The sequence below is a fragment of the Fringilla coelebs genome (assembly GCF_963513975.1).
Source record: "Fringilla coelebs genome assembly, chromosome: 4".
In the NCBI taxonomy this organism is placed as follows: Eukaryota; Metazoa; Chordata; class Aves; order Passeriformes; family Fringillidae; genus Fringilla; species Fringilla coelebs.
The window spans coordinates 48273265-48286408 of NC_140032.1; the positions used below are offsets into that span (position 1 = coordinate 48273265).

General features: G+C 38.1%; 1 protein-coding gene across 2 annotated transcripts in view; it reads left to right on the forward strand.

The window, feature by feature from the left end:
• The window catches only part of PPA2 (inorganic pyrophosphatase 2), a 34931-nt gene extending 22300 nt beyond the window's left edge, over nt 1–12631 (forward strand). Inside the window, exons 8-13 of one of the 2 annotated variants that reach the window (XM_084203760.1) lie at nt 3804–3931; nt 5757–5842; nt 6851–6920; nt 7624–7657; nt 11366–11405; nt 12451–12631. In XM_084203760.1, coding sequence (XP_084059886.1) covers nt 3804–3931; nt 5757–5842; nt 6851–6920; nt 7624–7656 — 317 coding nt within the window. In that variant the 3' untranslated portion in view covers nt 7657; nt 11366–11405; nt 12451–12631. The remainder of the gene's footprint in view (nt 1–3803; nt 3932–5756; nt 5843–6850; nt 6921–7623; nt 7658–11365; nt 11406–12450) is intronic. The other variant, XM_084203761.1, reaches the window with a different exon arrangement.
• Nucleotides 12632–13144: the final 513 nt, after the last annotated feature.

The window sequence follows — 13144 nt, forward strand, 5'->3', positions numbered from 1 at the left end:
AAATGCCTTTATATGGAATGTAGCTGCAGCTTCCTCTAAATGTTTATAAGATGTTATTAAAAACATATGTCCTCTCTTCCCTCAGACCTTGTTTAAAAAGCTTGCTGCAAACATGTTGTTTTAGCTTTGCTTGCAAGAAGCAGCATCTGTTGTACTAAAAATGGTAGTTTTGTACAAATGCTTTTGTTGCTCTCTTCTGTAAAGCCAGCTAGAATTGGGGTCTGCATTTATTTTAGCTCACTCCCTTGACAGAGAGGTAGCAGCAGTTCATGGTGCCAGCCTCTAGGGATTTTCCTTATGGACACTGAACTGCAGCCCTTAATGTGATCCACTGTCTCTTTTTAACCCTTGGCACTTAACTTTGGTGCCCAGAAAAATGAGACCTGTGGTTGTATGCAGGCAGTGTAGAGAAATTCCCAGTTAGAGCCCTGTGGGGACCTGCTGATAACATAGCTGTGGGAGCCTGACCTGCTCTGCTGCCTTGAGCAGGGCTTGCTAGCAAAGATCAAACTACTTTGGGCCACGTAAACACTTGCTGCTCCCCAACCTGCCCCTTTTAACATCAATGTGAGTACATAGCTCTGAAGGAAGATAAGCAGTCAACGTCAAAAAAGACTGTCTTGACAGTGTTTCCTGCAGAAAAGACATCTGAGTTGTTTGCTTTTATAAAAACCATAATTTGAAGCTATCTTCTATGGATTTTAGTGTAATAAATTATTGTACTGCTTAGTGTGATCTTTTCTTTTACCTTTCTTTGCTTACTTTTTTGTTTTCTGAATGTGGTTTTTCTCCTTTCCCCCCTGATATCCCAAAGAGGCTGTTTAGATTTCAGTGGAAGACAAATGTCTTTCAAGTTTTTCTGTGGTGACTTTTAATGAACTGGAGAGGTGGCTGTTGAGTGAGTGATGCAAGAGCTGCTGTTTTCCTGGTGTTTTGTATTACATGCTGACTCCACAGCAACAGGCATTGATAATTTTCTGGGGTTTGTTTTGTTGCATTGTTGCACTTTTTTCTTATGCTTGCCACCAACTTCCTTTGTAATACAGATGTTCTGGAGTCTTTTTTTTTTTAATCAAGCATTCAAATTTCATTTGATGTTCAGTAGCTGTCCTTTGTAGTAAAGAATAGTGAAGTGAAGCATAGGGATGAAGGACAATAACTTGCAAGGAACCCAGGAAATAAAAGCAACCAATGCTCCCCTTCTTAAGTCCTCAAAACCAGAGTATAATCCATCCATATAATGCTGTAGTATGATTGTGTTTAGTCACTTTACTTAGGGAACGTATTTTCCAGTAGAGAGAGTGTGAAATTCAGGGAGACAATTCTATCCATGAAGATAGAATCCCTAAAAAAAGACATAATGAAAGTCTGTCTCAAAGCCTATCCTAATATTTGAGTCCTTCAAATAAGTATAGGTAAAACCTATATATAAGGGACAGCAGATGGAGAAGAGCACCAAGTGCCAGTTAGTAGATTGTAAAGCACTTTTGATGAACAGTTTTTATGGGAGTAGGAGGCAAATAACCAAGGAGGGGGAGTGGAGAAGCAGAGTTAGAAGAGACATTTGCTGGAATAGGAACCAGGAAAAAGGAACAGCAGTGTGAGAAAGTATGCTTGCATTTAAGTAGTGTCTGGAGATAGAGGTCTGGAGTTTGTCCACTGCTGGGAGCCAAGGAAATTGCTGCAGCGGCCTGGTTTGCTTTACAAACTTGAGGAGATACTGTCTCTTCAGCAAGTGTTAGACATGAATTCAAACTTCACAAGAGGAGGAGATGACAATGTCTCAAGTTGGAAGAGGGATGTTCTGTTGCTTGGAGAGAATAGGATGATACATTGGAGTCCTGAAGCTGATTTGAATTGGAGCTGCAGTTTTATTAGTGCCCAAGTGAACCATTCAGCTTCCAACCAAGATCCCACTCTTTCTAAATCATTCCTTCTTGGTTGGTCTTGCCCACCCACCCTAGTGAGAAGCTTTTTGTGCTCTTAAACACGTATTTTAGCGAGAAGACCTGCCTCTAGCACAGCCTTATGTGCCCTTGCTTTTTTCTGGGATTCTGCCAGTGAAATTCCCTGATCTCCTACAGACAGATGGCCAGCAGCCAAGTTCAAAATGTGTTTTACTCTGAGCCCATAAACACGTAGCCCTGTAAAGTGTGTGCAAAACAAAAGTTTACATGGGGTTCTTCAAAGTTTTATGCTTTATTCTTTGGGTAGTGGTAATGCAGTGGAATTTGGCAGTGGCATCTATGACATGCCTATTAACACTCAGAATGTCTTCTCACATGGGTCTGGCCTCCCACTTCAGTCTACATGTCATCTCTCTTGGTGGTCTACTGAGAATTGAATGGTCTGTAGCACAAGACCTTTTCTCTTCTCTTATTGTTCTCTTCAGAAATACTTTAATGTCTTTGTTCAGATTCACAGTGAAATTTTAAAAGACATTTAGGCACTTAGAGATGGAAAGCACATGACTAGGTATCAATTCCATGGACTAAGCAACTCTGATTTTATAGGACTGGATAGGCAGAAAATTATCTTAGCAGAAATCACTGCTGCCCAGATGTCATCAAGCAAGGCATACCTATGGGAGAAGATAATGAAGGAACCAGGCAGTATTGAGAAAGAGCAAGAAGGAATGAGGAAGGGAGACTTGCAAGTGACTTGCAAAACACTAGAGGAGAGTAACACCATGGAAGGTGGCCTGAGCAGAGTGAGGTTATGAAATAGTTGGTAGACTACAGCAGTAAAAAGTCAGCTCCCATTTCCATCAGAAGTGACTGTGGAAATAGAAGATCACACCAGTTACAAAGTATTTGGCTTCTGGGATGGACAAAATCCTTTATTACATTAAAATTATTAGAACAGTGTTGAAAGCTTTTCCATGAAAACATGTTGCCAGGGAGTTAATTTGTAAGGGGTTGATAGGACCATGCTGTTGCAGGTGACAGAAGTGGTGGTAGTCTCCAAGGACAGCCCGTTAAATTTTGATATGCACAGCAGGTAAGGGGTGGAGGATGAAGAACTGCATCGTTGATATGGCAGCATAGTCTTCAAGCTGAACTGCCGTGATCTTTCATCTCTGTACACACCATGGCAGTATTCATCTCTGCTTCACAAGGGTGTCCCACAAATAGAATACGTTCGTCTTTGTGTCCTGTCACATCTTTGTCCATCAGGATTGTAGAGGCAGAATTGTTTATCACTGTGAGTATGCAGAATACCGCAAGGTTATCAGTGAAGTTAGTGTTTAGAGCTCCTGGCACGTCTCTGTCATGACTTGAAGGGGATGAATTTGGGACTAATGTGAGCAAAAAAGGGCCTTTTAATATAATATTGACAAGTCAAGCCTGTATTTTGTTTAGAGGTGCTGGTTTAAAGATCCACGTGTTGAAATTGTTTTTATAGTTATTCTTCCGTTATCCAAAAATGCTCATAGTCCCTGCAGTTGCTGGAGGAAAAAATTGCATCAGCAAATAATCTAAGTATTGCAAAGCTACTTACTGAGATAAATATGGAATTTTCTTCTCCTTTCACAAATATGGTCCTTTTATTCATTGTGCCTTTGGGTCTTAATTAATGAAGGGCAGGAGATGACTGCTTTACCTGCTTAGTGTGGTTGTAAAATCATAAGGTAGCAACTATGGGCAGCTATTGTAATAAAGTGAAGTTTACCAATGACTTTGAAAGTATTCAGTGAAATCAAATTGCTGCAGATTCTTTAGGAAAATTAAAAAAATTAATGTTCTGAAACCTGTGAGTGATAATGATCAGCCTTTTTTTTTTTTAATCTTTTTAACCTACAGATATCGATGATGTCAGGAAGCACAAACCGGGTTATCTTGAGGCTACAATTGACTGGTTCCAATTATATAAAGTCCCTGATGGTAAACCAGAAAATCACTTTGCTTTTAATGGAGAATTTAAAAACAAGGTGAAGATAATGCAAAATTAAAAATATATAATTCTGTTATGGGGACTCTCGAATTTTTGGAATTGTAAAGGAGGAGCCTTAATGAAAAGAATTTTGATGGGAGGACTTCTGCGTACAATTTATTAGGCTAGGATGAAATGTTTTCTGCCTTTCATTTTGTTCAGGAAAAATGCATAAGTCATTAATGAAGTTGGAAAAAAATTTAGTCCTAATCCTGATGAGATTTACACATGCATCTGTGTGTTTGTAGATGTTTTTCAAAGCATTTTCATTCTCCGTGTCAGAGTAATGAACAGATTGCCTTTTCAGGTGTTTTTGTTGTCCTGTTGGTAAAATTTTCCGACTTTTGTTTTTAGGTTATGCAGTCTAAGACAATGGGTTACAGAGTTTTTCATATTTTGTATTTGCTCAAGGCATACTTTTTTCTGGTAAACCTCTGTAAAAACATTTGAAGTGTTTGGCTTGAAGGCTGAAAAATTGAAAAATTACTTGCTTCTTTTTTTTTTTTTTCTTTTCTTTTTTTCTTTTTTTTTTAAGGAAAGAAAGAACTTTTTAGCTTTTTAAACTAACAGTAAGAATGACCAGTGTTTGAAAGGAGATCAGACTAGGGAATAGACTTTGTTGAAGGAAATACCTGGATTTTTCCAGAGAAATTGGATGTGATTTGAGTAAAATTGCTTTGCAACTTGTGTATTGTATGCTCTGTGTAGATTATTCTTGGCAAGTAATCACAGGTTTCTCATGAATGATGTCCATGTGTCAGCCAGTTCAGCCTTGCAGGGTGCTGTCAAAGTTACGTGATGCCTTCTAACCAGCTCAGGCAACTTAACAAGCTTTGTCTGGTTAAAGAAATGCCCTAACTCCCTTCTGCACTAAAACTGCCTTTTAAATCAATCAGTTGTGGAGTTGTAAGGCTTGATAACCTGATCTCTCCCCTGTTTTCCCAGGAACTGCTCTTAGAGGTGTTCCTGCACGGTAGAGTGACAGTAGACCAGTGTATCCCTGTCAGGCCATTGAAGTTGAGCCTGGAGGTGCTAAATGCCCTGACATAGCTGGTTTGGAGCACTTGAATAATTCTCAAGCATTTCTAGAGACCTAGGATGTGGTGAGGCAGCTGTGGCTATGCTCCAGCAGCTCTAGTGAAGTTCACAGTGTTCTAGTGGCACTTTTCCAAGTCACTCCTTGTTAACAAATGTGAATGTTCAGTTGGCAGCTTTTTGCAAGTCTAGCAGTCATCATCTGGACACCGAGGGCTTATTTTACTTGAATTTTTGGAAGCTTTTTCGTCCCAGCCCCACCCCCAATATTATTTTTCTTTCAAACAAGCAGAAAGTGTTAAGCAGCTGACACGTTATGTTCTTACAAATGTATATGTATTATATGTATATGTATATGTACAAATGTATTAAGTATATGATTGGGCGTTAATAAAGTAAATGCAAATTATGCCTCTAGAGGGGAAACCCGAACTGTGACCTGCATCTGTAAGGGTGGAGTCATTGCTCACGTACTTGATCCCAGTTAGAGCCTGGTTCAGTTTTCTACAGCAGTAGGGATCTCTGTAGCATCTAGTGCTGATTTCATTTCTTTCACGTAGCATTTGTGTTTTGTGGCTGCAGACTGATGGAAAGTCCTGAATGTGTTGCCAATATATTTGATAAACAGTGAAGTTTGTTTCTTTACATATTCTCCAGAAAATTAATGAGGCCTCAAAGGAGGTGCCTTAAAATAACATAGGAAATAGCATGTTTTAATAAACTAGTTCTGTGGCTTTTTTCTGTTTAATAACATTTTAATTTACAAAACTTTCCTTGTTGTAAACTAGGATTTTGCTGTTGAAATTATTAAATCTACCCACGAACACTGGAAAGCTTTGCTTCATAAAAAAGTTGATGGAGGTGCTATAAAGTGGTATGTATCCAGTCACATCTCATGCTCTTCATATTGTAGTTATACTGGTGCTATTCAACAAGTTGCAGCTGTCCATAAACTGCTTAGATTTTTTTTTAATTTGAGATGACAGGAATATTAATGGGCTTGATAATTAATTGATAATAAAGCATGATTGACTAATTGCTCCTTGTATGATGAGGATTTACTGGTAAGTAGCTCCAGAAATGTATTGATTACATAGATGTGTGACATTCATTACGTCAACTGTTGAGAAATGGTCCCAGAGTCTTTATTCAGAATTGTTTTGGGAGAATCTTGGGCCGCTTGTCACTGTTCATTCTGTTGCTTTGGGGAATTGAAGTTTGTGCAGTTTGTTCTGTAGGACCTTAAAAACTCATGATCAAACTCATTTTTGGTGTGAAAGGATACAGATTCATAGGGAAACATTTCTGCCAAGGATGTGGTCCCAGAGTTTGTCTGAAAATACTATAGATATCTGCTGCTTTATGTACATGCAGAATTTTGACCCGTTTTTCCTTCTTGTTGGATACTACAGGTGGGTTGCTGAAGTAACCTGCTGTTACTTCCATGATCTGCCTCCAAATCTGGCTATCCTGCAAGGCACAAGAGATGAGTGTACTCACATCATCTCTGCTAGTGATCTAGGTGTTCCTCAGCTCCCTTGGGAAGTGCCAGTTTATTTCTGCTGACTTCTTGGGGGATTTAGCTTCTCATCTGCGGTCCTCTGCACTGTACCCAAGTTAGCAGCCAGAAGCACTGTGTGAGCACTGCTTGCATTAATACAGAATACACAACCAAGACACCTCCTCAAACACAGCGAAACAAAGAACACCCTTCCACACACCTGTTCCTTCCAGCCTTACTTTGTGGCTTTCGCTTCCTCATCTCTTGCAGATACGCATTTCTGAGCTCTTTATGTGATGGTGGGTTTTTTCCATAAGTACTGAATTGTGTGTGGCTCTTTTCCACTGATGCATAAATCAGGTATTTAATTTTATTTTTCAGCACAAATATTCTGGTGAGTGGCAGCCCATTCTGTTGCAGTGAGGAGGATGCCCGATCGATTGTGCAGTCAGTAAGGATATTTACATTTTTTCACCCCTTTTTTTCTTTTAATGATTCATTGGAAGAGACTCCAAAACTGAAATAAAGTAGCTAAATTGAAATGGTCTTTCCTTAAGTAAAAATTTAAGTAAAAGGAGGAGCAGAAAGGTTGTAAGGGAAATGTAAGTGTTGTGATATAAACCTTTCATTGCAGTGGTCCAGCTGTGGTTTCTGGAAGGTTCATTACTGTTCTGGTGGAGTTCTTTTGTTTTTTCTCCTTCTCTGGTGCTGTTTCTTCTGATCCTGAATAGCAAGATGGACTGCTATTTGTATCTAGCCTGCTGTCTTCTCTGTCTCCCCTGTTGCCATGAGTTACCACCCAGTGTTAGAACTCATTGACAAGCTCACTGTAGTCCCTAATCACTAAACAGATCCTTTGTTTGTCTACTTGCATAATTAAATGCAATACTGTAAGAGAGGGGATGCTTATTTGAATGTTTTTTAAAGAATACCTGTCACATTCTGAAAATTAACATAAAATTAAAACATGCAGATTTCCTGTTCGGGCAAGAAAAATGTCCTGCAGGTTTGATGCTTTCATGTGCAAATGTTAGTGGAGGAGATTTTTTTTCGTTTCAAAATACAGTAGTTTTGGTGCCAGAAATTAAGCAAGGTTACCAGAAATTACATGGAGAAATGTGCCCCCAAGTATTACTTTTTCTTTTCTAACATAGGCTGTGATTGAGCCTGTACTCATGACCACATGAGGTACTTTGCATGTGTGCATGGCTGAGAGGGCACCCAGTGTTTTGCCTCAACAATCACAGCAATTATGCAAGTTCGGGTGTCAAAGGACATGCTGTCCACTGTCTGTGCAGTTAACATTCCAACAGCATTTCTAGTAAGAATGTGTTGTCCTGGATGCTGTTGTGTCACAAGCAAATAAGAGTCTCAATTGGAAAGAAATATTGGTTTAAGTCATAAAGATGTGTCAAACCAAACTTTTTTTTTCTATTCAGATACATTGCTTTCAGCACTTCTTTTAAAGCATCTCTGTGTTGCATTTGTGAATGTTGATTAATGGGACTTTAAATTTTAAATGAAAGAAAAATTCATTTTGGAATTGAAATACAATTTTAGACATGTCAGTCACAGCTATAAGCAAGTATTTACCTTCTCTGCACTTCCAAATTTACAATAACTATGAGTCTTTAAATGTAACTAAAACTTCAAGTCCAAATATATTTGAATTGTGACAAATGTGCAAAGGAATATTTCCTTTTGCATTCTCTGCTCTTTGTACTTTGAGGCATGCAGAGTAAATAATCATTAAATCAGCAGTATGTCTTTGTTTCTCAATAACAAATCTTTTTTTTTCCTCTGGTTTTTGGGGACGGGAGGAAGTTAGTAAAACCAATTCATAAAATAGATACCTTGTATCAAACTGTAATGCCTTTCTTATTTGAAAGCTTCCCTTCTTATCAAATAGTATGACTTCCTGTCTTTTTTTTGTGCCTCACATTAATTTAAGTGGTGTTTTTGTGAAGTTGTTTCCACATAGTCCTTTCCATCATTCTGTTTCAGTTCAGTCTAAGTATTTTAATTACATCTTTGTAGGGTGCTGCCTCTTGGTGCTTTCCAGACAGGGAAAATATGCAATACTCTATTATAAATGCTGTTGTTCATATTGCATGCAGTTGCTGATCTGCAATAACTAAAAAAGTAAAATGGCCTTGAGATAGGAATCATGGACAGTTGAACTCTAAATGTAAGCAAGGAGGTTGACTTGCACATTTTAAGCAGGCATCTTTTTGTCTAATACACTACACTGCATGCTTTGGTTGTCAGACATTCTCTCTTTCACACTGAAGTGAAAGTACGTGAGTGTTGGCTGCAGAATTTTAATGCCTCTGGTGATTTCAAATGAAAGCTGCCTGTTTGCAGAGGGTTTTGTTTGGGTTTTTGGTGTTGGTTTTTTTTTTTTTTTAATTTAAACCAAAAGCAGACACATTTTCTTCTAATTTATATCAATCTATTAGGTCCTGGGTAAAAACAAAATAATGAAAGCTGAAGCAGATCTTGTATGCACATACAGTGAGAAATGTGTTTCGGCTACTGCAAAATTTCTGAGCTATTTCTGCAGTGAGAGCTGGTTCCCTACAGTTCTTTTTCCAGCGTCAGATTTCAGTTGCAGCATTTTTGAGTGAGTGATTATTGCCTTAAATGATATGTATTGAGTTCTCAAACCCTGGAACAAAACAAAAAAAAAACCCCAAGGGTACCAAAAGCCAAGAGGCAATGCTCACTATTGCTGTGGAAGAGTTTTCATGGTGAGCAAGAGAACTGTAACAGAACCAAACAGAAAACATTCAAATCCTTACCAAGTGTGCACTCATCAGAATTTCCTATAGATTTTGACTGGGTGGTTCCCAGGGTAGTCCAGTTGTTCTCAGAATTATTTGACTTTTTGTACTTTACAGATGAGGAACTAGAGTGGCTTGTCTGGGTTGGGGAATTTCCACTCCACTGAGGGAGTTTCTAGATGGATGGCATGTTGGGGGAAAGCTAAGAATGATTCCACTGCAGGTAAATTGCCATGACCATCAGTTCCAAAGAGATAGAAGATAACCTGTGCATTTAAGAGCAAATACTGAACATTTGAACCAACCAAAATTACACCAGACCCCTGCAACTACAAATCTAGATGAATTTTAACACTACATAGTGAACATTTCTGGTGTTCTCTAGCCTCTGAAAGTTGTTTCATCTGTGTCTCAGCTCCAGTGTCAGTTTATGTTGCACACTAAACCCAGGAGTCCTAGAGCTTTGTAGATGAATGTGTTAGTGCTAAGATACACTGTTTATTTCAGGCTTTTAAGTGTTGGCTTCTGTAAAACTGACCAGAACCACCAAGCCTTTGTTTAATACTAATCCTAAGAATTACTTGCTCGGTGAAGAAGCTGCTGGGGACTTTGCAAGTTGGAAAATCTCCAAGACAATCTATAAATAGTTAGTAGAGCAATGTTTCTCAGACTTACCACATAATTCTTTCTTATAATACTGGAAAGTGAACTAGGAAAGCTTTGCTTGTCCCTTGATAAAATGCAGAACAGTGCTTTACGGGGAAAAATAATTGACTTTTCCTGATGATTTAAAGAAATCTCCAATCAAATTTGAATCTGTATATTTATTGATGTATTTTAAATAATTCAGATCTAAGCAAGAAGGTTTGTTTGCTGCATTTCTCCCTACACACTTTCTGTGAGGACATTTCCACTTGGGATTTAGTAAAGGTAGAATTTTTTGTGGTGGCCAGTTGTGAAACAAAAGATTGGTGAAGTTTTTAGTCTGTGGTTTGTTTTTATTAATTAAATATTTTATTTGGTTTTTATAATGGTGTTCCAGATGAACATGAGATTCTTAGTTCAGTGAGATGAGATTTTGATCTGGTCATGGTGGGAAAGTACTGAGTCCTTATCTCAAGCTTTTTGAGCAAAAGTGGCAGGCACCTGCTTATAAATGGTGACCTCTGGATCTCCCTGCCTTATGAGATAAAGCTTGGTTTTGCTGGGAAGAGAGGGGATATTCTGCTGCTAGGATCTGGGTTATGTTTGTCATACTGCTACCTCCTTTCAGACCAGTCACATAACCCCCCCCCATGCAGGTAATTATCCTGGGTAAAGTGGGAAGAAGAATCCTGCTTCTTACTTCCCTCCTCAGGGGTTTGTTCTGCTCTTCAGTGTTTAGAGCCCTGTGCCTGCTCAGATGCAGGAAGACTAGTGCAGCCCTGCACGAGTCTGCTGTGCTAAGGAAGGGCAGTGGAAAGTTGTTACATCCTCATCATGAGGCAGGGTGATTCCAGATGTTTTAAAAGTGTCTTTAATTTTGTCCTTTAAGTTACAGGACAAGACAGGCTGTGCACTCCTGTGATTGAATAGTGGCTTTGAAATGCCAGACCTGAATTTTAAAACAAATGGTCACTTTCTACGGATATAAATTATTCTGTCAAAATGGAATTGTAAAAAAGTATCATCACACATTTATTTAAAATGATTTGCTTGTATTTAATGTAAATTGTATGTGTGTGAATGTATTCACATGCATACTTGACAGTGAAACATGTAAAAATACCTTTCTAGTTATTATACTCTTTAGATGTTAGCAACAAATCCTGTTATTCTCAAAGGTGATACAGTCATCAAAAATCCCCATTGCATTAGGTAAGGTGTTAATCTATCACTCATTGTTCCTGTGCTTGTTTTGTCATTTATGAGCAACAAAGAAATTTGTACAGTGGGGTTGAGAAATCTATAAGGTAGACTATTGTCCTGTGGGGGCAACAGAAAATTCTGGTTTAGTTAGTATCTCTTGACTTGAGCATTAAAATACCTTTAAATTTGGTGCTATCTATGAAACCTCAAGTCCTGAGATGTTGGTTTAGTTTTTCTTCCCTATCTTTGTTTTTCTCTTTTTTAGGCACCAGCATTTATGAATGGAGATCCTGTTTCTCCAGAAGGTATCTTTTTTCTCAGATGTCATATGACTTCTCTTAATTGCTGGCTTTACAAATTGACATGAAAACTGTTATGTTGAAAAAAGGCAATTTTGTGTGTATGAAAATTATAATAGTTATATCCTGTCATATGGTATTGCCTGTCTTCTACTAAATAGAACATGAACAGAAATTCATGAATGCTTTGTGGGAGAAGATTACTTTTGAGTGAAAGTGTAGTCCACATAAAAAGATAAGAAGACAAAAATTTTCTCTTACTGATCATGCAAGGCCAATGCATGACATTTATCCTTTTTAAAGGAGATTGGCTGCTTTGCCTTAGTTTTTTGTCATTCCTCACAGTAGCTAACTAATCAAATAGCTCCTTTTCCTCAAATTGACATACACTTGAAAATTAGGTAAGGTTAAGTTCTAAAGACAAAATTTTATGCTTTTACTGTTACGACTGTTTTTCATGTTAACAGAACATGTGTTTTTCTTTAAGAAATAAGAATGCATCCTACATTTTCAGTTTTAAGTACTTTAAAAAAAAATTTTTCTACTGGCAGGAACTATAGAATGCATATGTGCTTTTTGAGATGGAGGGAGTTACAGAAATACTAAGTTAAACTTAGTCATGAGCCAAGTGCCAAAGTGTTTGAGAAGCAACATCTGTGTAGCCCATGTCATGGGAAAGCAAGTTGCATTCCATTTGCCTTTATATGGCATGCCAATAAATAGCATTTATTTACCAAAGTATTAGATCTCAGACCTCTGACAGATAGTCATCTGCCTGATCTGTGATGTTTCCCAGGGATGGTCACAACAGTGTTAGAACTTGTTGCAGGATTGGTACAGCCAAACTGTTCAAATGAACTGATATTATTTTGAGGCCATGCTTTTCACAGGGTGGGGAATAGAGCTAACACAGCTAATACTGCTAACATAGCGGTATTGTTATAGGAGGGAGGGTAGCTGAAAGGGCAGAATGTTATTTTTTTAAAGTGTTTGTGTATGACTAATTTTATATAATTAATGTCACTTTGTCTTTTTTGTTTGTTTGTTTTAGTTGATTCCTGGTACTTTTTTCCCAAGTGATCATCAAGGTCTTCTGAAGGTGCATCATCAAATCTTAAAAATTGTCCCTTTCTTTGAAGATGGAGAAAAGCACCGATTGTTGGATTCCTGTTGAAACAACTTTTCAACTTGTGTTATCTTCTCTAATGTAAATAAACTCTGTCATTATAAAATGAATGTTTCCTTTCTATGTCTGTGTAGGGTGGAGCAGAGGGAAGAGGAGGGGCTTGCTTGCTTGTTTGTTTCTGACTCTCAGAACTGCAGAACTGCTCTTATCCCCTCATGAAGTATACCAAATGAGATGAGAGATAAGTTGTCTTCAACCCTGTTCTCCAGATTTTGGAATAATTGAACCATTGGGTGTTAATTTTTGTCTCGGGGCTTTTCTGCCACCCTGATTATAATCCATTTGAAGTTGACAGTAATCTTTATGTAAGAGGCTTAGGAGTTTACCATGTTCTTTGATAGGTGACTGTTTCCTGAGTTGCATTTACTTTTGTGCCCAGTTGTCTCTGCAGGCTTCATAGAGTTAGGAACAGAGCATGCTTGCTTTAAAAAAAATACAACATTCCTCCAAAGATTAATTTGACTAGGAAGGACTAATGCCATAACAATTGAAGTAAGGATGCACGTGTGCTCTCTGTTCTACATCCTGTTTTGATAACTTGTGTGTTTCATCACACAGG